We start from the raw sequence: 24667 nt of genomic DNA on the forward strand, positions 1-24667 counted from the left end.
ATATTTTGGGAAAATTTGGAGAAAAGAGCAAAGCTAATAATAATGGCAAATATCTGTTGGATTTCTGCTCAGGACATGGACTGGTTATTACTAACACCATGTTCCAACATAAAAATGTGCACAAATTCACATGGAGAGAAGAGGCTAGGAATAAGAAAAGTCTCATTGACTATGTTATTGTTGATAGTGATGTTTTCTCCCTGGTGCAGGACACCAGAGTGTACAGAGGATTTGAAATTGGAAGTGATCACTATTTAGTCTTGAGCAGGATAAAATTGAATTTCATATTGAAAAGAATAACATGTAAGAAAGTTTTAAAGCGAATAAAAGTTGAGCAGCTCTCAGATGTAAACTGTAGACTAAAATACAGAAATATTATTGAAAAGAAAATGAAAGAGTTTGAGAACAGGAATCAAACCTTGGAGATTCAGTGGCAAACTCTGAAGGAAACATTGATTGATTCTGCCAGAGAGGCATGTGGTGAGGTTGTGTGCAAAGATAAAAAAATCAGAACTCCCTGGTGGACACAGGAAGTTAAAGAGGCAGTGAAGGAAAAGAAGAAAGCATATCAAAAGTTCCTGGCAAATAAGTCAGCTTTTACTCTTACAGAATACAGAGACAAATGTAAGAAAGCTAAACAGTGTGTAAAACTAGCTAAACAAAAGTCATGGGAGGACTTTGGCAAGAATATAGAAAATAAATATCAAGAAGGTGGCAAAATATTCTGGAGGTTGTTGAAGAAGCTTAGGAATGGAGGAAAGAGTGCTGTAAAAGGAATTAGAGATGATAAAGGTGAAATGAAAACAGGAGAAAAAGATATCCTTGAAGTATGGAGTAATTACTTTGAAAAACTGCTAAATGAAACAAGCAGTGATGACAGCACAGTGATAAAAAACACTGACCAGGCATGCAGTCAGGAATACATATCCATACTTGAAGTAGAAAAAGCCATCAAAGGCTTGAAATGTGGAAAGGCAGCAGGAGTAGATGATATTCGACCAGAAATGCTGAAGTATGGTGGTATAAGAGTCTTACAGTGGCTGCACTGCATAGTTCAGAAAGCCTGGACAGAGGGACGAATTCCCGATGATTGGAGTAGAGCTCTCATAGTACCCATATATAAAAAGGGAAATAAAACTGAATGTGAGAATTACAGAGGTATTTCCCTACTGAGTGTTCCTGGCAAGATCTATGCAAGTATACTTGAGAAACGGTTGAGAAGAATTGTGGAAGAAAAGCTTGGTGAAGAACAAGCTGGATTCAGGCCAAATAGAGGCTGTCAGGATCAGATCTTCACTTTACGACAAATAGTCGAGAAAGCATGGGAATATAACAAAGATCTGTATTTAAGTTTTGTCGATTTGGAAAAGGCATATGACAAAGTGCCAAGAGAGAAGCTATTCAATACGCTGCAGTTATATGGTGTCAATGGGGCATTATATCAAGCAATACTTAGTCTTTATTTGAGTTGTGAGTCAGCAGTTAGAATTGAAGGAAGTACAGGAAGATGGTTTAATGTTAAATCTGGTGTGAGACAAGGATGTACATTATCCCCTCTGTTATTCATTATCTATATGGATCACATTATGAAGGAAAGTGGTATTAAACATGATATCAAAATTGGAGATGTTAATGTCAGCTCTTTGCTTTATGCGGATGATGTTATACTTCTAAATAAATCCGCTACAAGTGTGCAAGATTCTCTGACTAAATTGAATAGCTGTTGTAATAGATATGGTATGAAGGTCAGCAATAAAAAGACAAAGACAATGAAAATAGGCAGAATCATTGAAAATGTCAACTGTGTTGTGAATGGAGAACCTGTGGAACAAGTAAAACATTTCAGCTACTTAGGCACAATATTTACTGAAGATGGTAAACTAAATATAGAAATAGACAACAGAATCAGCAAAGCTGGTATCGTGGGAAGTCAATTGAATAAATTCATATGGAATAAGAAAGAAATTAGTCGGAACACTAAATTAGCTGTATACAAGACTGTGTTCAAACCAATTTTAACTTATGGATCTGAGAGCTGGGTCAGAAGTAAAACACTTGACCAAAGACTAGAGACCGCAGATATGAGAGTCCTGAGAAAGATTAGAGGCGTGAACAGATGGCATCAATGCAATATCATATTAAAAATGAGGATATTAGGAAAGAACTTGACATTGTCAGCATCCAGGAATGCGTTAGCAGAGCTAATCTCAGATGGTATGGTCACTTAAATAGAATGGGAGAGGAAAGATTAGCAAAACAAGTGTTCTCTTCCAGGTTGGCAGGAAAACGACCCAGAGGAAGACCAAGATATAGGTGGATTGATACGGTACAAAGTGCCTTAGACGATAGAAATATAAGATCTGATAATGTTGGAGTCTTGACAAGTAACAGACTGATTTGGAGGAAAATTGTAGATAGGAAGTTAGTAATGATGTAATTTTTTCATGTAGTACTGTCATATCCTGTACACCCCTTGAGGGTACATGGCAGGAATTTGATGATGATGATGATAAAACAGGCACATTAATCGAAAACGCACTAATTGAATATAGTAATCTATGGGAAAATGTATAATTCGTTCCTCAGATTTCTTTTTTGACCATTAAGTTTTTTTATAAAAGGGTTAGGGTATCTCAGGGCCTAGTTAAAGGAAAACCATGAACTGAAAGACAATAAAATATATTCAGAATATAAATTTATTATTCTGCTTCTTAACAGAGAATTGAGCTAACGTGGTTTGGCAGGCATTCTGTTTTCTTTTTTTTTTTCATACAACTAACGGTATGGCCCTATTGCTTCTTCTGCAAATTTTACTGGTTCTCTCTTATTACTGCTTAAAAACTTTGATTGTAAGAAAACTATTTTCAAATTGTTTCTGTGAAACCTCTTTGGGCTTGTCAGTGATTAAATTTTCTTTATATTCTTCAGGATCTTCCCGCTGTGCATCTAAATTTAGCAGGTCGGAATCGCTCAACTTCTCAGAATGAGATTTAATTAACTCGGATTCATTTGAAAAGCCTCTAAAATCATTTGGCACAATGTGGAAGAATGTGCTTCCTAATGACTCGCATATTGCTAGCAGTAATTTCATTTGACTTTGCGACTTTATAACCAGGCTGAGATTTCTCTGATTTGGCTAGAAAAGTCTTGGAGGGCATTTGCTTCCAAAAAAAAAAGCCGGTTTCATCGACATAAAGTATTTGTTGATCACAATAGTCCCCTTCTTATACAATTTTCTTCAAAATCTATGGATATCTCCTTATCTGCACTTGCAGCTAGCTTCACCTGTGATTAGAACATTATGTAAAGCTATTTCTCTTTTTGAAATGCTCACATCACCCAGCACTAGTGTGGAATTCTTTTTCTTTCCATCATTGATAGCTCTTTCTTTCAAGGTTGCAAAGAGGTTTAATGCTTTTGATTTAATAAGACCGGTGTTTAGCAGGATCTGTTTTTAGTTACAATCTTCGATCCATGTAAAAAGAAGTCTCTCTAATTCAATCATTATAATATTTTGATTTCGAGTGCATGCATGATGAACTTGAAGCAGCCTTACCTTTCTCTTTGTATTCAGCAGTTGATTCACCCATTTTTGTGTTCTTGTCCTATCTTTGCTCTGGACTCGCCTTGTTCATTTTTCTTCATTGTTTCAAGTTTTTCTTCCAATCAGATTACTTTTCGAATCATTTTCACCCTTCTATTTTTTGCTTACTAATTCTTTTACTCATGATTAAAGGCTAGGAAAATAATTTAAAATAAAAAAGTGAGGAAAACAATTGTGCGAGATATGATCAGCAAAATGCTATGTAAAGCAGACGACATAAATTTTGGCATTAAATTTGGAACATAATGTACATGGAAATAGTGTAGTATTCCATTAAAAAATAACTGTAAAATGTTTCAAATCGGTAACTAAATTATTTCATCCTGGTGAGTGATTTTTTAAAATAGTCATAAAAAATGTATAGATCAAAAAATTTTTAAATCTGTAACATTTATTTTTAAGATATATATATAGGCGCACTAATCGAATTTGGGTGTCGAAAAAAAATGACGCATTAATCGAGGGATTGCTGTATTTATTTCTGTTTTATTTATATTTCACTTGATTTTCTTTTGTTTACTTGAGAATCAGTGTACATATAATTTTACAGTAATAGGATACATAATATCCAATCATTATCAGAATTATCCACACTTTTGTGAATCCGGCAGTCTTTTTTTTTTTGTCAGCAGCTCTATTCTGTCTTATCAGTAATAGTTACCTCACAGATGCTAGTATTTGTTGTAGATCAACCACTTCTTATAATACACAGAAGTATTCATTTTTATTCAGGAATAGATAAATTTTTACTACATCTGTTGTTTCCAAAGACTGGACTAAAAATGTTTCTATACTGTGAAAATCATTCTAATTTCAACAGTTACTGTACACAGAAGCAAGAAAAACAAGTAGCTTTGTATATAGTATATAGACATTTACAGTCTATATACTATATTTAGCAACAATTGGTGTAATTGTTGCTAAACATAGCAGGTAACTAAGCTTAAAAAGACATGTTTTGAATTTCATGATAGACTCAAAGATCTTGTCCTAAAATCCTCTTTCAGATTTTCAGTTCCGTAAAATACATATAACAGTTGCTTATAATGCAGTCATTGGATACAGAAAGCACACAATTTATGTAAAGGAAAAAGATTGATATGAGAATATATATATATATATATAACATGAAATCAGTTTAAATTATATTTAAGATATTTAATATCATCCAGACACTTTACAAATAAAATTCTACTAAAAATATTGCAACTAACATGCCATGTAAATTTTGTGAAAATGCAACCACCCAATGTAGAAATGGCATACATATGCTAAAGCTAGTTTTTGCCAGTGGTTTATGAATGTGCAGACACTTGAATATTCACTGAAATTAAAAGATTTTTTCATATTTTCTGGGTTTAGGAAAAAATTTCCATGTGATAGGGAAAAGTTCTGTTAAATCTAATAAATTACCTTCACCAGAACGCATTGCTTTTTAAAATTTTTGCTTTAGATAAGATTGTGATTCTTATTTGAATTAGGTGAATCTTTTTCATCTGCCAATGAAAAAGATTCATTGGCAGAAAGAAAAAAAAAAACGTTTAAAAGGACTGATTTCAATCCTAACCTTACCGTTTTTTTTTTTTTTTTTTTTTTTATCTCACCTGTAAAAGATTCTTTACTTAAAGCATGTTGTTCAGCAATCCAGAAATCCTGCTCTACAAAGATAGGTCAGGATTTCTAGTGATTGTTCGTTGTTGTTCATCATTGTTATAGAGGTACTGCTATTTTATTTATTAAATTGTTTAATATAGTTAATCAACTGCAGTAGTTATTTACCGTATTTACAGTCTTTCAGTAAAAGTTCTGAAATATGCCAGTTTTATATGTGAGTTTTATAAATTAAGTTTTAAACCGAAAAGAAATATTCTTTAAACACATCAGAAAATTTTTCTCTTCTGTGTTAGTATGTTTCCATCTTTTTGTAATAACTACACCAAAATGAGCATGGATTAAGATAAATGAGTGAGTACTACCGAGGAAAAACTAAAGTGCCTTTACTCTTCTTTTTGCGTTGAAATTGAGCTGGCTTTATTCTAGAAGTGATGCCTAACCTGTCTAGAAAGACTGTTTCAAATTCCTATATCAGGTAGGAATACTTCTCCAGAACTTTTTCTAGTAACACTAAAGTTAGCTAGTCTTGGAAGAAAGAGAAAGGATTTTCTTCTCCTGATCTGAGAATATGTTGATTCCGTGTTCAGCATCATCAAACACATCATAATATTACAACATAGAGAGAGAGAGAGAGAGAGAGAGAGAGAGAGAGAGAGAGAGAGAGAGAGAGAGAGAGAGAGAGAGAAACATTACATATATAATAATAATATGTGGTAATCTTTGGAATTTATAATTTTTCAATACATCCATACTTTGGGTGCAAAGAAGATTGATATTAGACAACTGCAGTCTTTCAGTAAAAGTTCTGAAATATGCCAGTCATTTATGGGCAAATTCCTGGTTTTACTTTTTTTTAGCGTCACTATTGAATTATTGTATTATTGAATTTATTGAATTATTTCATTAAACTTACAAAATGGCTTTCCTTAAATTTTTACAGTAATGTTAAGCATGAATTACACTGTTGTTTATTTTCTGTATGAAATTTTCAAGCAGTTAAAATAAGTTGATTTTTTCTTTTAAATTTTGTACATTATCATAATTGTTTGGTGTGGGAAGGGGAGATATTTTATTATTTTGTCTTAATATTAAAATTTCATTGATAATTGCTTACAGGTTTGTCACCTGATCTTCAGTCTATGGAACAAATAAGGCGAATTATGAGACCAACAGATGTTCCTGATACAGGTATTTCTTGTTATTAATTTTATCTATTTATATGAAAGTCATTATTATACCTGTCTCCTTTATTTTCATTTTATTGGGTAGCATTCTTTCTAGAAAAGGAAAACATTTTTATAATTTTCAGACATTATTAATTTTTAGGGCTCTTGTGTGATTTACTATGGTCAGATCCCGACAAAGATGTCCAGGGTTGGGGAGAAAATGATCGTGGTGTCTCTTTTACATTTGGTGCTGATGTTGTTAGCAAGTTCTTGAACCGTCATGATTTGGATCTCATATGTCGAGCCCATCAGGTCAGGCATTATTTGAATTATCATTAAATGCAGTGCATTATGAATTATCATTAAATGCAGTGCATTTGATTAATTTTTATGTATTTATTAATTTTATTTTTTTAATAAGTTGTATTGAATTATTACTTGTAAGTGAAAACTACCCCATTACCCTTTTAACCAAGTTAGAAGCACATTTATTGATGAACTAGCAGGTTACAAATACGTTAATAGTTATAGTCAAAACTAAAACATGAAAGATCATTTTTTCCAGAATAGATTTTATTTATACCTTAACTTTGTGGACAGTGATTTAATATATAATGAGATATTTATTTTATATTGCATATCTGTTAAAATAAAATCATATATAAAATCAGCTATAAACAATTATAGTTGCATTCATTTAAAAAAATTTTTATCTGTTGGTCAAGTATTTGGTTCTGCTGGTTTTCAATTCTCCATGGAATTGGAAACCTTCCTGTTGTTGGTATGTCAGTGTTGGCCAACATAATATATGCTCATGGTTCACTTTAGTTTCATTCAGAAGGCTGGTAGTCAGAAAAATTTACTATTTGTAAAAATAGTAACAACGATTTTTTTTTTTTTTCTACTCTTATGTATGAGATAGCCACCCTGCTTATTGGAGGCCCAACTGGCTTGAAAATCTTCCATGTTTGGTTTCTGGACTGTAAAAAAATAATAAATAAATAAAAATACAAAATCCATACATAACAGTAGAAAAAAATCGTTAACTCACGAACTGTATAATGTACTATAGGTTTAAATATAAAACAAAACTTGTGGAAAAAAATTATATATGAGATCATCATCATCATCAAATTCTTGACATTTACCTTCAAGGGGTGTACAGGATATGATAGCACTACATGAAAAATTTACATCGTTACTAACTTCCTATCTACAATTTTCCTCCAAATCAATCTGTTACCTGTCAAGACTCCAACATTATCAGATCTTATATTTGTATCTTCTAAGACACTTTATACTGTATCAGTCCACCTATATCTTCTGGGTCGTTTTCCTGCCAACCTGGCAAAGAACACTTAATTTGTTAATCTTTCCTTTCCCATTCTGTTTAAGTGACCATACCACCTGAGATTAGCTCTGCTAACACATTCCTGGATGCTGACAATGCCAAATTCTTTCCTAATATCCTTGTTTTTAATATGATATTGCCATTGATGCCATCTGTTCATGACCTTAATCTTTCTCAGGACTCTCATATCTGCAGCCTCTAGGTCTTTGGTCAAGTGTTTTACTTCTGGCCCACCTCTCAGATCCATAAGTTAAAACTGGTTTGAACACTGTCTTGTATACAGCTAATTTAGTGTTTTGACTAATTCCTCAGAGACAAATGTAAGAAAGCTAAACAGTATGTAAAACTAGCTAAACAAAATTCATGGGAGGACTTTGGCAAGAACATAGAAAATAAATATCAAGAAGGTGGCAAAATATCCTGGAGGTTGTAGAAGAAGCTTAGGAATGGAGGAAACAGTGTTATAAAAGAAGTTAGAGATGATAAAGGTGAAATGAAAACGGGAGAAAAAGATATCCTTGAAGTGTGGAGTAATTACTTTGAAAATTTGCTAAATGAAACAAGTAGTGATGACAGCACAGTGATAAAAAAAAAACTGACCAGGCATGCAGTCAGGAATACATATCCATACTTGAAGTAGAAGAAGCCATCAAAGGCTTGAAATGTGGAAAGGCAGCAGGAGTAGATGATATTGGACCAGAAATGCTGAAGTATGGTAGTAAAAAAGTCTTACAGTGGCTGCACTGCATAGTTCAGAATGCCTGGACAGTGGGACGAATTCCCAATGATTGGAGTAGCTCTCATAGTAACTATATATAAAAATGGAAATAAAACTGAATGTGAGAATTACAGAGGTATATCTCAATTGAATGTTCCTGGTAAGATATATGCAAGTATACTTGAGAAACGGTTGAGAAGAATTGTGGAAGAAAAGCTTGGTGAAGAACAAGCTGGATTCAGGTCAAATAGAGGCTGTCAGGATCAGATCTTCACTTTACGACAAATAGTGGAGAAATCATGGGAATATAACAAAGATCTGTATTTAAATTTTGTCGATTTGGAAAAGGCATATGACAAGGTGCCAAGAGAGAAGCTATTCAATACACTGCAGTTATATGGTGTCAATGGGGCATTATATCAAGCAATACTTAGTCTTTATTTGAGTTGTAAATCAGCAGTTAGAATTGAAGGAAGTACAGGAAGATGGTTTAATGTTAAATCTGGTGTGAGACAAGGATGTACATTATCCCCTCTGTTATTCATTATCTAAAGTGGTATTAAACATGATATCAAAATTGGAGATGTTAATGTCAGCTCTTTGCTTTATGTGGACGATGTTATACTGCTAAATAAATCCGCTACAAGTCTGCAAGATTCTCTGACTTAATTGAATAACTGTTGTAATAGATATGGTATGAAGGTCAGCAATAAAAAGACAAAGACAATGAAAATAGGCAGAATCATTGAAAATGTCAACTGTGTTGTGAATGGAGAACCTGTGGAACAAGTAAAACATTTCAGCTACTTAGGCATGATTTTTAGTGAAGATGGTAAATTAAATATGGAAATAGACAACAGAATCAACAAAGCTGGTATGGTAGGATGTCAATTGAATAAATTCATATGGAATAAGAGAGAAATTAGTCGGAACACTGAATTAGCTGTATACAAGACAGTGTTCAAACCAGTTTTAACTTATTGATCTGAGAGCTTGGTCAGAAGTAAAACACTTGACCAAAGACTAGAGACCGCAGATATGAGAGTCCTGAGAAAGATTAGGTGCGTGAACAGATGGCATCAATGGCAATATCATATTAAAAACGAGAATATTAGGAAAGAACTTGACATTGTCAGCATCCAGGAATGCATTAGCAGAACTAATCTCAGGTGGTGAGGTCACTTAAACAGAATGGGCGAGGAAAGATTAGCAAAACGAGTGTTCTCTGCCAAGTTGGCAAGAAAACGACCAGAGGAAGACCAAGATATAGGTGGATTGATACGGTACAAAGTGCCTTAGACGATAGAAATATAAGATCTGGTAATGTTGTAGTCTTGACAAGTAACAGACTGATTTGGAGGAAAATTGTAGATATGAAGTTAGTAACAATGTAAATTTTTCATGTAGTACTATCATATCCTGTACACCCCTTGAGAGTACATGCAGGAATTTAATGATGATTAATTTCTCTCTTATTCCATATGAATTTATTCAATTGACTTCCTACCATACCAGCTTTGTTGATTCTGTTGTCTGTTTCCATATTTAATTTGCCATCTTCATTAAAAATTGTGCCTAAAGTAGCTGAAATGTTTTACTTATTCTATAGGTTCTCTATTCACAATGCAAATGACATTTTCAGTGCTTCTGCCTATTTTCATTGTCTTTGTCTTGTTATTGCAGACTTGTAGCGGATTTATTTAGAAGTATAACATCTAAATAAAAGCAAAGACCTGACATTAACATCTCCAATTGTGATATCAGGTTTAATACCACTTTCCTTTATAATGTGATCCATATAGATAATGAATAAGAGAGGGGATAATGTACAAAATAATGTACTTTGTCTGACACCAGATTTAACATTAAACCATCTTCCTATACTTCAATTATAACTGCTGACTTACAACTCAAATAAAGACTAAGTATTGCTTGATATAATGCCCCACTGACACCATATAACTGTAGCATTTTGAATAGCTTCTCTCTTGGCACTTTGTCATATGCTTATTCCAGATCTACAAAACTTAAATACAGATCTTTGTTATGTGCCCATGATTTCTCAGCTATTTGTTGTAAAGTGAAAATCTGATCCTGACCGTCTCTATTTGGCCTGAATCCAGCTTGTTCTTCACCAAGCTGTATGTGAGATTGATATCTTAAAGTAGTGAGTTTTTACTATATACAATCCATATAGTAGTTGTATATCTATAACATGATAGAAGGCTAGACAAACAGCTAATGCAATATGTTGGACTGGTTATTTCTTCATCATCAAGTTTCTGACATGTACCCTCGGGGTGTGCAGAATGTTATGATAGTACTACATGAAAAGTTACATAATCACTAACTTTCAATTGAGAAATTTTTATCTCAATTAATCTCTTATCTGTCACAACTCTGATATTATCAGAGCTTATATTTTTGTCTTCACTTTTATTGTATCAATTCACCCAGATCTTCCTCTGGGTCATTTTCCTGCCAGCCTGATAAGAACACTTGTTTTGTTAATCTTTCCTCTCTTATTCCGTTTAAATGACCATACTCTGAGATTAGCTCTGCTAACAATGTCATGTTCTTTCCAAATATCTTTATTTTTAATGTGATGCGTTTTATTTCTTACTCAGCTCTTGGATTCATAAAAGTTGGTTTGAAAACACTGCCTTGTATACTTCTAATTTAGTGTTTTGACTAATTTCTTTCTTATTCCATATAAATTTATTCAGCTGACTTCCTACCATACAAGCTTTACTAATTCGGTTCTCATCATCAAATTCCTGACATGTACCCCCAAGGGATGTACAGGATTCTATATCCATATTTAATTTGTCATCTTCACTAAAACTGTGCCTAAATCGCTGAAATGTTTTTACTTGTTCTACTGGTTCTCCATTCAGTACAGTTGATATTTTGAATGGTTCTTCCTATTTTCATTGTCTTCTTACTGCTGATGTTCATACCAAATTTATTACAATAGTTATTCAATTTAATCATTGAATCTTGCAGACTTGTACTAGATTTATTTAGAAGTTGTTTTTTATTTTTTTTTAATTCACTCAATTGGAAAATACATTATGATTGACAAGAAATTGTATAGTTGTTTTAATCTAGATTTTTACACTAATGTACACAAGCAGGATATTCTATAGAAGCAACTTCTCGGTTTTTTTTTTTTTTTTTTTTTTTTTTTTTTTTAAGGTCAATCCCACACATGAGAGGTTACATAATGTATTTCATATTGGTACTGTAAGTGTGAGAGGAAAAGGGGAAAATTAGCATTGAACCTGAAGACAGGTAAATTTAATCACATATAAGGGTAGCAGGGTTCCTATCTCTCTCTCTCTCTCCACCCCCCTTCCTCCGAGAAACTCAGTTTTCATCTTACAAAACACAAACTGACCGTTGTGATGATTCTATATACTTCATTAATTTACAAATTAGTAGTAGGATAAACAATCTTGCCACTTTCAATAGAAATAGCAATCAAATAGGATTAATTACCTATCATAGCTTTTGTTTCTATGAAGCCAATTTACTCAGCCATGACAGGCCATTTTGCCTAACATGTTAAGATAAACAATTTAAAGGTCTTCAGATGATTATTACTATTTCTTAGGAAATATATAAATGTGGAAGCTTTTTAATACAACAGCAGAAGAGGAAAAGCATTTTCAGTGCAGAGATTTGTTTAGAGATGAACTACAAAGGATAGTGAATAGCCGCTTTTGATGAAAGTAACTGGTAATATCCGTAGGAAATGAGAATGAAATAAACTGGTGAGGAACAGAATCATTAATCAGCCTAATTGCTGTATTCTCTACAAAATCAAGTATTTCTGTAGTCTTTAAAAGGAGGCACTACTCTAAAATGTGAGAACATTATTCACTGGTTGGATGAGTCTGATTTGTTTAATTAATAGTTGTTCAGAATTAAAGTAACATCTTGTTCAAAAGGAACTTAATTTCATGGATGCTGGGAGAAGGTACTTTTGATATGTTTATGTCAAGAATGAAATGTTGGTTTTTCAAAAAAAAAAAAAAAATCTTATCTAGTCAAAAGTAGAAAGTATTTTTTGTAAAAAAAAAAGACTGGGTCGAATTTTGTAGTACTGGAATTAACAAGGTCATCAGTGCATTGTGAATGTCTTAAGTTTCAGAATTTAGGATTGAAAAAAGTAGATATAGTTGGGAGTTTCGTTGATTTGTACAGTGCAAGATCTGTTAAGATAAAAGTCAGTATAATGTTTAGTAACACGGTTATGGATTGGAGCAGCCTTCCTTTTGCCCTTTTCCCCAAGGACTACAACTTCCAGCTGTTTAAGAAACACATCAACAGGCTCCTGCTGTCTCTTCAGCCACTTGGTTACATGTGGTAGTCTTGTTATAGTTTTGGTGAATTATGTGGAATGATGTTAAAATAAAAAAAAAGTGGATGTAGAAATTGTTATTATTTGTCATTAAACTATATTATTGATGGTGTAATTTGATTTTTTATTTATTTGTTGTTTGTTATTAGATGCTGTTACTTATAGAATGCTACTGTCACCCTGCTCATTATGCAATCAACAGGAACTCGTAATCTTATACAGTTAATTCTCACTATAGCAAATACAATTAATAACACACTCCTGAAAAGTCCTGACTAGTACTCCATGTGTCTGCTCTTGTGGTCCCTAAGAGCTTGCTGAGATGTAACCAGATTCGGTCTGTTGATGGATTTTGCATCTTCGATGATTCTATTGAAGTTATAAATTCAGTTTATCACTTCTGTTGAACTTGTTTGTATTCACTGGATACATATATCCAGTCTCAGATGTTTGTTTATAAAATGTCCATCTGGCTAATTCAGCATTGGTATAATTTTTCTTTCCAGTTGTGCATAATGTGCTCTCTCTGAGAAATATAGTTTATTGGGTGCAGAAGAGTAAAGCAAGAAAGATTGCACTATGGAATCCATTTTTATCTCTTTGCATATTATGTGCTTATACTCAAGTTTCCTAATATTTTTGGAGACATTAGCTTATCAGTAACAGACATATTTGCATTTAAGCAAAGTTTACTCAGATAAAAAAAAATTGAAAGTGTGATACAGTTTAGAAATAAGTTCTAATTCTATGCATTTTGGAACTTTTTAAATTTCTTACAGGTTGTAGAAGATGGATATGAGTTCTTTGCCAAACGTCAGCTGGTTACTCTTTTCTCAGCTCCAAATTATTGTGGGGAATTTGATAATGCTGGGGGTATGATGTCAGTTGATGAAACCTTGATGTGCTCCTTTCAGGTATTAAGATTATTTTTCATATTGAAATTAGTAAATTGCATTTTTAGTATTAATTTACATGTTTAGAATATTGCTTTTTTTTTTTTTTTTTACTACAATTAAGATTTTAACTTGTCATACACTGCATGTGTATGAGTTTCAGTCTCTGTCTCTCTTTTCTGGTTGTCACATCCACTGTTCACTCCACCCTTTTCCCCTGCATAGATAACATCCTTTAGTTTCTTCACAGTTGCTTTTAATGCTTTGTACATTTCTAGATACCAGTCATACAAATTGCTGGTAGAAGAAAACTCTCTGTAGAGCTTATTATAATTGAAAATGTCAGAACTAGAAATGATATTGTAATGATACACATATATGAAAAACAAATGCAAAGCAAGAAACATTTCAGAAAATCTAGTTTCTTTCTGTATTATTTACTAAGATTTTATTGAACTTTTTTTAATATTATGTATAAAGGATATTAATATTTTGTATTTTACTGTTTGGCAAGTTCTATAATTTTTGTCTATTTCTTACAATGTTACAATCGTTTTTTCTTACTTAGATACTACAGGCCCTGTGAGCCTCCGTAGCTCAAGCAGAGGTAGAAGGTTTTTTCATCCCTAAGAACAGGCAAACAGGCTCATGAACACACATGGACCTACAATCATAAAATACGTACTTAATCCCTCATTAGGAGGGTTCAACCAGTTCTGAAGGATTGTTGAGGAAAGGGATGAACCCCCACACAAATAAAATAAAAATAAAACTGCAGCGTCTATAGACAAATATTAAGCACACTTGAGATGCTCATCTGTGTGTGCGTGTTTTACTAAGTTGATTCGAAAGGAGAGGTGCTTATAGTTACATGATACCTCTATGCTTTGGTATACGCTCCACTTTTCCTGCTGTTCCAATGCATTGAGTGAAACTGGAAAGTTATTATTATTTATGACTAGTTTAGGAGCATATGTGTACCTCTTAGTAATTATATTAAAGAAAATGAACAGTAAAATTACATAATCCTTTCACGGTTTAAATCAGTTTAAGGCAAAATTCCCATCTGAAACAATACTCTTTACTGTATTTTAATTTATGTTTGATAATATTTATTCTCTTGACTGAAGAAAATGTATAGGTAGTGAAATACATAATTAACTGTGTAGCTGAAGAGCAGGTACATTAACCACTCAGCCAACTATTTTGCCAAATACTAGTGTTAACATAAAACAATAATAGTCTTTACGATCTCTTTACTATGCAGGAAAAGGGGAGTCATTTCCAAAATAATGGTATCTTATAATTGAAAGCACCCATCTTCTGAATTAGTTCAGTTCAAATCACATCTGGATGAGTGTCTTAAGGGCATATAATATAGAGAAAAATAATGAAAGGTAACAAAAATAAATAAACATTCTTAAATTATGTGTATCATTACAATATTATTATTATTATGAGAGACATACTTCCGGCACTAGCTGTACCTGTTATTGAATCCATTCCATCTATGTACCGCTCTACGAAAGAAAAATCCGGGTTTCACTCCCTTCTTAATAGCATTCATTTTCAACTTCTTAGGATGCCCTCTTGTCCTTTCCGAAATGTCCTCTACGAAATGTAAAATTCCATCTATTGGTATTCTACATAAATGCTGCTAGTGAAGAATTAGAAAGGGTTAAGAATCGCCATCTGAAAAAAATTTGCAGTGCTTCAGCAGCGAAGCTGTTCCCAACTACAACAAGAATGTGTAGTGGTAAATCTCATTGCAGACACTCTCAGAAGATGCAGTCAGCATGTTTAGTTGTGGGTATAAATTTCACTGTCGCACCTTTAAAAAAAAATGGCACTTTTTTATGAACTTGCATCCACAGTGGCTAACTTCTTAAAGATTCCTTCACTTGTCATAGATTGGGATCCTACAAAATCTCAAAAGAAAAAAGTGCAAATTATTTTTTTTTTTAAAGTTACATTTTGGCCTAATGAAATTACCAAAAAACTTTAACCTCGTCATGTCAAACCCCTCTTGAATATATGAGGTCCTTAAAATTCACAAATCCAATACCCCACTTTGTCCAATATTGGATAGCATAGACTGGCTAAACAATTATCCAAATCACTTTCTTCACTTCCAGGCAACTCTACTACCTCATCTATTAAAAACTCTTTGCACTTTAAAACATTAATAGAAAATCTAACTTTGACAGATTCTGACATTATGGTCAATTTCGATATTACTTCACTTTTCACTAATGTACCTTTTAACAGAGGAGGCCATTGACCTTATTATGCCACATTTTCCTCCTGGCATAATTAAATTATTCATATTCACCATATATGCAGGTTATTTCCCATGGAAAAGAAAAATATACAGACAGCTAGATGGGACTGCTATGGGTTCCTCTCTTACCTCCCCTCTAGCAATACCCCACACTAAATCCAACAGTTTGGCTGTATTATGTTGATGATGCATATGCTGTTTGTGGCTTCATGGTCCAGATACATTTTTGGCACATTTTAACAGCCAACATCCTAAAATAAACTTCCATAGGGGGAAAAAAAAGTAACAGTAGTCTCCCCTTTTTTAGATACACTAGTGACATGAATTCCTAATGGCTCATTATCCTTCTCCATATACAGAAAACCCACTCATACTGGAAGGTATTTACATAAATAATCACACTACCACCCTTCCCAACAATATGGCATCCTCAGAACACTTACTCACTGAGCCAGGGCTATTTATTCAAATGATACAGCCCTTGAAGCTGGAACCTTCACAACACCTTTTTAGCTAATGGCTACAGCCCATATAAAATTGATAAAATTATTACACACACACACACACACACCCCATCCCTCCTACATCCAACACACAGGATTGTAGCAAGCCATTTCTATCCCATATGGTAAGAGTACATCAGAAAAAATAGACAATATTTGCAGAGATCTCTGCAAATATGATCTCCATACTACTTTCATACATTCTCTTAAAGAGTGTATAAAATTCCTTGTGCCAGTTTGTCTAAAGCAGTTTGGTCTGCTTTAGACAGACTGGTAGATCAGTTAACATCTGCCTTGAAGAACACAAAAATTACATCTGTGATCATCTGTGTGGCAAGTCGGATTAGCAGCCCATGCTCTTCACATAGGATCAGATGTAGAAAAATATCTGTATTACGTAGAAGTTGTTACAGGCTTGATAAGATATTCTTAGAATGACTATCAGCTATGAAGTGCTCTCCTAACCTTGACAAATATAGTTGCATTGATTTACCAAAGACCCACAAGACTATCATTTTAAGACCTAATAGCTGGACTTCTCTAAACTTTGTAATTATCCGACCCATAGAGGGTATCACGTAAGCAAATTAGATGTCAATTACAATTTGAATTGATTCAACAATTACTTAGTTTAGTGCTGTGTGCCTGTCACAGTTATCATTGTGTTCTAATGATGATGCTGGGTAGAAAACCAATGAAATGTTAGTGAGTTTAATAAATGTATTTATTTTCTCTTGACAGTGTTTATACTGTTAAGCATGATTATGAATAATGAAATAGTGATATCTTGCATAATCCTTTCAGACATTTGTAAGTTTCAATCATTTCATCCCTCGTTCTCCTGTTTGCTAGTGTCTGCAGGCTACAAATTCTCAATCTGTCTACATAATTAGTATTCCACAATTCTGATATCATTTTTAACACTCTCCTTTGCAATAAACTAAAGATGCCAAGAAATTATATTCTCAGTTTCATCGTTCATCCAAGTGTAAGCAGACAAGTTTGCATGTGAAGTCACTTCACACCAATTGCCTTGGTATCCCATAATGCAATGCACATATTCTTATGGATACGTATAATGCTATGCATTATGGTAAGGGCCACTACCCAGACTGATTTCCACCTTTATTGGGGTTTGACATGCGGAAAGATCTAATAAGCGACTTCAGACATCACATAGAATCATTTCTTGGTTTCTGTGGAGTGTGCCTTTTGAGTGGATAACCATCATAAATTCTTTGATGTTGCAAGCATTAAAGTTGTCTTCTATGTAAGGCATGGAGTTCTGGTCCCATTCAGTATTATGGTGAGCTAGGCCTGAGCTATCTTCTCTGTTGCTATTCATATCTCCAATATTTTCATTTTTGTCTAATTTCCAAACTTCTCAATGTTTAGAAATGAGTCAGAATTGGTCTCTAGACCAGTGATTCCAGATTACAAAAAAAGAAACAGGTAGGTGTGTGTGTGTGTGTGGAACACAATGTTTGTAAATAAGTCAATAAAATAAAAAAAAACTAATTTGATTTAGAAGTTAATTTTTTTTATCTAAATTTTTGCTCTATGTAAGAAAGATGGTCAAATTTGAACTTGCTATAATGAAGAATCTTTGTCTAGTTTCAAACAACTGTGCCTAGTGTCAATAGCATGAGAAGCAAGGCCAGACTTGTAACATCTTTTCATTCTTTGAAATCAAAGGCATATAAGAAATTATGTTTCAACTTTATTTTATACCTAAGCAAAAGTAAACAAAAGTTTGAGAATTTTCTTCAGCTAGGCCACCTGTAGTGGGCAGTTGAGTTTTGAGCTGCTCTTTATCCTATGATACCATATAATAGTTACTGCACAAACTGCTTTCAATCTTCAGTGCGGGCTCATCAGTAGAGCACAAGAAATACTGAAAATTGCCTCAACAGCAGAAAGTAATAACGGTTGAAACCAGATATTATGTGGCTAGTGATAATGTAATAATGGTGGCATTATGCACTCCTGAGAAGAAAGTGTACGGTGTTATGTAATTTCAGTATGCTTTTCAACAAGGGGAGAAGAGAGAAAAAAAACTTGCTATGGCTTTTATCTAAAGTATTGTAACAATATAGCAGTGTACCGATGTTTATGGGAAAAAATGACTGTCATCCAGGTTGCTCTCAGAATCTTCACAGATAGATGAGTGGACAATATCTCCACTCAACATAGTGTTGGTTCAAATCCCTCTTTGCTATGAATATTTGTGAATGCCTTTAGAAGGCAGGTGAATTTCATCCAGTGTGAGACCAAGTGAAAAATTTGCAGTGCCCTTGGCCAATAACAATCTGACCTGGACACTTATTTCCAGTTTATAATAAAAGTAATGTGAATATAATAGTTACTGTTAAATTAATATTTTTTCCTCAAATAAAATATTAATTTAACAGTGGCTTTTACATCAATAATCCTCCATTTTTGGAGTCTCCCTAATTCTCTCTCTCTCTCTCTCTGCACCATTGCTGAGTGAGACACTGTACACTGACCCTATAAAAGCATTTGTAACTTAGCTTGAACATTTTGCATTTCAGACTATAATGTGCATCATATCCAAGTTTGCCATGTGTGTGTGTGTGTGTGTGTGAGAGAGAGAGAGAGAGAGAGGTTTCTGATGAACAATCACCAGACTTGGTGTAACCCATGGTTTTTGTTACATTATGTTATGTTTTTTACAGGATGTAGCCTGTTGTTATTTGAAATTCTTGAAAGTTCATGGTTAGGTTGAAACTCGCAAGAATTTCAAGTAACCATTGAAACCTCAGAAGCAAATCCATGTTTCATCACCTATGACAAATGCATGATGAAAGTTTCCCTTTCATTTTCATAGTACAGGAATCTTCCATACTGAAGATTTCTCAGGCTTCTTTATGTTTGTTGTTTGTCATTTTTAGGCCCCATCATGCACAAACCATTTCATTGCTGATGTCATTAACATCATCACTTCGAGTTTTCTGATATTGACTGGGCATATGGAAACTTATCTCTGACCTCAGTTTCTCCCACTCTTAAAATTCTGCTCTGATCTGTGATCATGTGAACAGTACTTTCTACAGTACAACTCCGTACACTTTGCCATCTCTGTTATGAATCATATCATCAAGCTCTATCCTCTGCAGTAAAGGATTAATCACAGCTCTGATTGTAGCACTGCTCACTATAGTGAAATAGACTATTACTGACCCATTAGTGATGTGTGGAGCTTTCTGCCATGCTCAAAATATATATCAGTGGCATCGCGTGTCCATTTCAGTTGGGTGTGCTGTCGTGACTTCTGCAACCTGAGCTACAAAATTCACGTCAGTTTGGCCATATGATTGCATTTTTATCGATGTATGAAAGTTTTAAGAGTGTATAACGCATCACTGCTCATATTAATTGTCTAGTGCATTTAATTGTAGGATAACTTTAAATTATCAATTAATTGTAACCAAATCTGTACAGAGTGGCAGACAATGTGTTTGTTTTAAGATACTGTAAATTTATCAATTAATTGTAACCAAATCTTCACAGAGTGGGGGACATTGTGTTTGTTTTAAGATACTGTATATTAGAAAATGATAAGGAAGAAGAATGCTATATTTGGTTGGCACATTTGAATTACTCAAAGGTGTAAAATTTCGAAGAGGAGGATGAGGCTTACCTCCTTATGACTACAGTACTGTTTCCCATTGTAAGTAAATGTTGGCAAAAAAGTTATAAATTTTATCGAAAATTATATATTAAAAACTTGTCTATATTATATATAAACACTTGCCACCACGTCAGTTCACACTTCACATGCGAAACAGATGAACTCAGAAAATAAAAACAATGTTCAATTGGATTGGTTAACACCATAACCAATCGCAGCCTGTAGGTGCTATTGTCTCAGAGCTTGCCTTCTACCATCTGTACGTCTTTTCAAAGGGCTCAAAGGTGTATGTATTTTGAATGCACACCCGGGCTACTAACACGAATGTGATGCAATTTTTATGTGTCGACAAGTGTCCTCTTCATGAAGTATTAGTATATTGTTTACTTTTAGGAATCACATGAAATCTGGAAACAATTAGGGAAATCTCTAACCGGAATAAATGCAAAAATATAATATCGGTGATGGTGCTATTTGGTGGATGAGCACTGCACACCTGGAATATTTGTCGCAGATGTGTGTATGTATAGTAGGTATTGCTTTCATACCACCACATACAGCCGAAAATAGTTGAGTCAATTTAGAAAAAACTAATGGTATTAACTATTTTTGACTAATGGTATTAACTATTTATCTACAACATATGACAAGGAGGCACTGTAAATTATGTCCATGAATATTTTGCATTTGTATAATTGCTGAGGATTTTAGATAAGTACGATCATAGTTCCCAAACTCAATCAACGTTATTCCTTGTGTTCGCCTCTTATGAGACCATTCACTGACATTATCTAGGAGATTAACTTAGGTGACTGTGCCATTTGACCAGAATGTCTGGTTCATAAACAAGTTCACAGTTTGAAATAGTTGAACCTCTTCATCACAATTTCTGTGATCTTTCTCAAAATTTACCATTAGTTTTACCAAATTCCTTACTTGGGGCATTGAAAGAGAGTCCTAATTATGGATTTGTTTTTATAGCACCCTGGTTGTTTATGTCTTATAACAATCATAATAATAAATGTTGGTGTTTTTTTACTGATTTGGTTTAAAATTTCTTCTAAGAAAAAAAAAAAGACTGAAAAATATGATATTCTTCCAGTAATGTTACCTAAGTACAGAATTTCCTTTCCATGAAACATGACAGGTATAGTTCATGATATTGATAAAATGTATTCAGTTAGTAGTTACATTCAAATAAGAAAACTGTAATGCTAGTTGGGGGGGGGGGGGTCAGTACAAATATCTGAAATTCAATTCGTCGTCATAAATTTATTTATGATATCAATAATAATATCGTGACCATTATCATTTGATTTTTGAAGTTTTACAAATAGTCTTCTGAGCATTTTGATTTTTACAGTTTGATTCCCAATTTTCAACAAACCTTGAAAAGCTAGTGGGCTCTCTAATGTAAAATTGAAATAACTAATGAAATGCAAAATACTATTTCACTGAGGGGGCAAAAAGTGCATCTCACATATAGACAGCTGCTTAGAGTAACTTTTAATACAACTTAATTTGTATGTCGCCAATGTCAGATGTTATTGCTAACTGCTTTCCCTTTATCAGTTTCAAATGTTTTTTCAGTTTTATCATTTCATTATTACTTGTTGAAGTAGTAATAAAAATAGCATTCCATTATTCTTAAAAATAAATAGTAGTGTACTCATTTGTTATTTAAGAATAACAAATAATAGCACATATATATATATGCAACTTATTTTCAGATATTAAAGCCATCAGAAAAGAAAGCCAAATACCAGTATGGTGGACTGAACTCTGGAAGACCAGTCACTCCTCCCCGTGGTCCTGTAAAGAAGAAATAATATCATCCAGAATTTGTAGTATTACTTCCTCTTCTGTTTCACAATCCTGTATACTATAAACCAGCCGTGTGCAACTGTTTAGGGATACACATACACAAAACTTGTAGCTTCACTGGATCTGCTTTCTCTTCAGTATGCATTTGAAACTTTTCTCTTCATTCTTTGTTTCAAAGGAACTGTGATTTGTAATGTTAGTGTACAGTGACATTTATTCAGTGTGTACATTCATATGTTGCACATAACCTGAATAAGTTATTGTAAACAAGAATTCAAAATATTCTGTCATTTTACAGAATGGTGAAGTTTTTAATAGTTTTAAATCAAGTGGAACAAAAAAAAAAGAAAAGAAAATTCCAGTTTGTTCAGAATCATTTTGAACCTTTAATGTTTGTGATGTTTTCTTTCATCATTTTTGCCACTATTTTTGCAGTTTCTGTGTTTAAACGTAGAATTTCATAATTGCATCACCATTGTATATGAAAAATTCCATTTGTAGTACAGACAGAATCGGTGGTTGTGTTCATCCTGTTTTGTGTAAAAGAAGGAATTGTCAGATAAAAGTTGCCAGTTGACCTGTGTTCATCATGTATTACATGTTCTCCTCAATTTACATGCATTTGATCAGTCTTCTGGCAGTGTAAGTACTTATTGGAATAGCATGTAATATTTCTTAATGTGAAATAAACAATAAATTAATGTGTACAGAGTTTCATCCCTAAAATTTCTGCAGAATTTCTAATATCTGTAGCTTATCACAGTCCAAATCTCAAATATTTCAGAAGATTTTCTCTTCTTTTAAATTTATTTATTCCAAAAGTTTACTTATTGCCATTTTTTGCACCCTCAAGAGGTATAGCAAATACCATGCCAAGGTTAGAGTCAACTGTATGCCAAAGTGGTCTATTATAACTATAATGAATTTAGCATGAAAATCAGCATTAGAAAGACCAAGCGTATGAAATTGGGCAGGAACATGCAAAACTTCGACTGCATTTTCAGCAGAAAACCTTGCCAGTTGACCTGTGCTCACCATGTATTACATGTTCTCTTCAATTTACAGGCATTTAATCAGTCTGATCTGACAAGAACAAGTAAAATATTTCTGCTATTTAGATACAATTTTTAGTAAGATGACCAGTTAAATATGGATAAAGACAATACCATAAGCAAAGCTGGTACTATGGGGAGCTTGGTGAATAATTTATATGGAATTAGAAATGAGCCGAAACACTAAAGTAGCAGCATATGAGACAGTGTTGAAGCCAATTTTAACTTATACATTTGATTCAAGATATTACTATTCTGGGAGAAATTAGAGTGAACAGATGACATCAGTGGCAGAAGTCATTAAAAATGAAGGTGTATTAGGAATGATCTTGACATTGTTTGCATTCAAGAATATGTTTGTAGAATATATTATATAGAGGAATATAATATATAACAATATTGGAGTTCTTACAAATGATAGGTTAATGTGGATTAAAATTGAGTAAAGTATATTAGTAATGATGCAAATTTATCATGTAGTGCTATTAACTATAGTATACTGTTGGAAGGTACACATCAGGAGGCAATGATGATGATTACGCTGGCCAACAAAAAAAAAATTTTTTTCTGCTGATTATGATCTGACACTTGTTTTTTACTAATTTGAGTGCGCTGATTTCAAATATCAAACCCATTTTTCTCTGTACATCAGATTTTTCCTCTATGGCATTTTCTTTTTGCTAATTTGTAAGTTTTTGATAATTTTAAGGAGGCAGTACTATTTAGAGGATCAAAAAAATCGATTTTTTAATATTATTTTCTGAAAGTATGTACTTTTAAAAATCTGTTCCTAACTTTTTATCAAGAAATTCGAAAAATTCCCGGAGTTATAGCCTATTATTCAAAGCGGTGCGCAGATCAGAATCGGAGCGCTCACCGCCTGCATTTGTTAGTAAATGAATAAATGCGTAAGAACCTGCAACAGCATGTACTGCCGCTTTGAATGCAAGAGAGGCCGATAACCGATCTAATACATTTAGGTGATGAAAAGTAGGCGATGACAACTACCTAAAACAAATGAATGCTATATGCGTCATAGCAGACAAAGAACGATCGAAATCAGTCGATCGTTAATCGATCGTGAAAGTATGATGAGCGCTTATAACGTTTTGATAAAGTCTCTCTCTCTCTCTCTCTCTCTGTGTGTGTGTGTGTTTTTTTTTTTTTTTTTTTTTTTTTTTTTTTTTTTTTTTTTTTTTTTTTTTTTTTGTCAATTGCATGTTAGTCGGCAGTGAAGAAAATACAACATGTCTACTACTCGAAATTGTGTCAATAGTGTAGATTCCTTCTGCTACATTTGTTACAGCTTTACTGTTCCCAGTCAAAGGACAAATATCACTGATTTCGTTAAGAAAGTGTACTTTGCATACTTTGACATAAAAATTGCACATCAGGACAAGTCATGGGCTCCAAATAAAGTGTGTAAGTCGTGTAGAAAATTTACGACAGTGGAGCAAGGGAAAACGTCAAAAATTAGCTTTTGGCATGAAGCAAAAAATCACATAGATGATTGCTATTTTTGTTTAGTTAGGCCTCTCTCGCATTCAAAGCACCAGTACGTGCCGTTGCAGGTTCTTACGCATTTATTCGTTTACTAACAAGTGAGAGCGGTGAGCGCTCAGATTCTGATCTGCACACTACTT

At 33.4% G+C, this 24667-nt stretch overlaps 1 protein-coding gene across 1 annotated transcript in view; it reads left to right on the forward strand.

Moving 5' to 3' along the window:
* The window catches only part of LOC150097748 (serine/threonine-protein phosphatase PP1-beta catalytic subunit), a 104948-nt gene extending 82269 nt beyond the window's left edge, over positions 1–22679 (forward strand). The window contains exons 5-8 of the mRNA XM_090407530.1: positions 6335–6406; positions 6545–6696; positions 13599–13733; positions 21879–22679. Coding sequence (XP_090263656.1) covers positions 6335–6406; positions 6545–6696; positions 13599–13733; positions 21879–21977 — 458 coding nt within the window. The 3' untranslated portion in view covers positions 21978–22679. The remainder of the gene's footprint in view (positions 1–6334; positions 6407–6544; positions 6697–13598; positions 13734–21878) is intronic.
* The last annotated feature ends 1988 nt before the right edge of the window (positions 22680–24667 follow it).

Source organism: Typopeltis vanoorti, chromosome 17 (assembly GCF_054136105.1).
Source record: "Typopeltis vanoorti isolate ZY-2024b chromosome 17, IOZ_Tvanoo_1.0, whole genome shotgun sequence".
Lineage (NCBI taxonomy): Eukaryota > Metazoa > Arthropoda > Arachnida > Uropygi > Thelyphonidae > Typopeltis > Typopeltis vanoorti.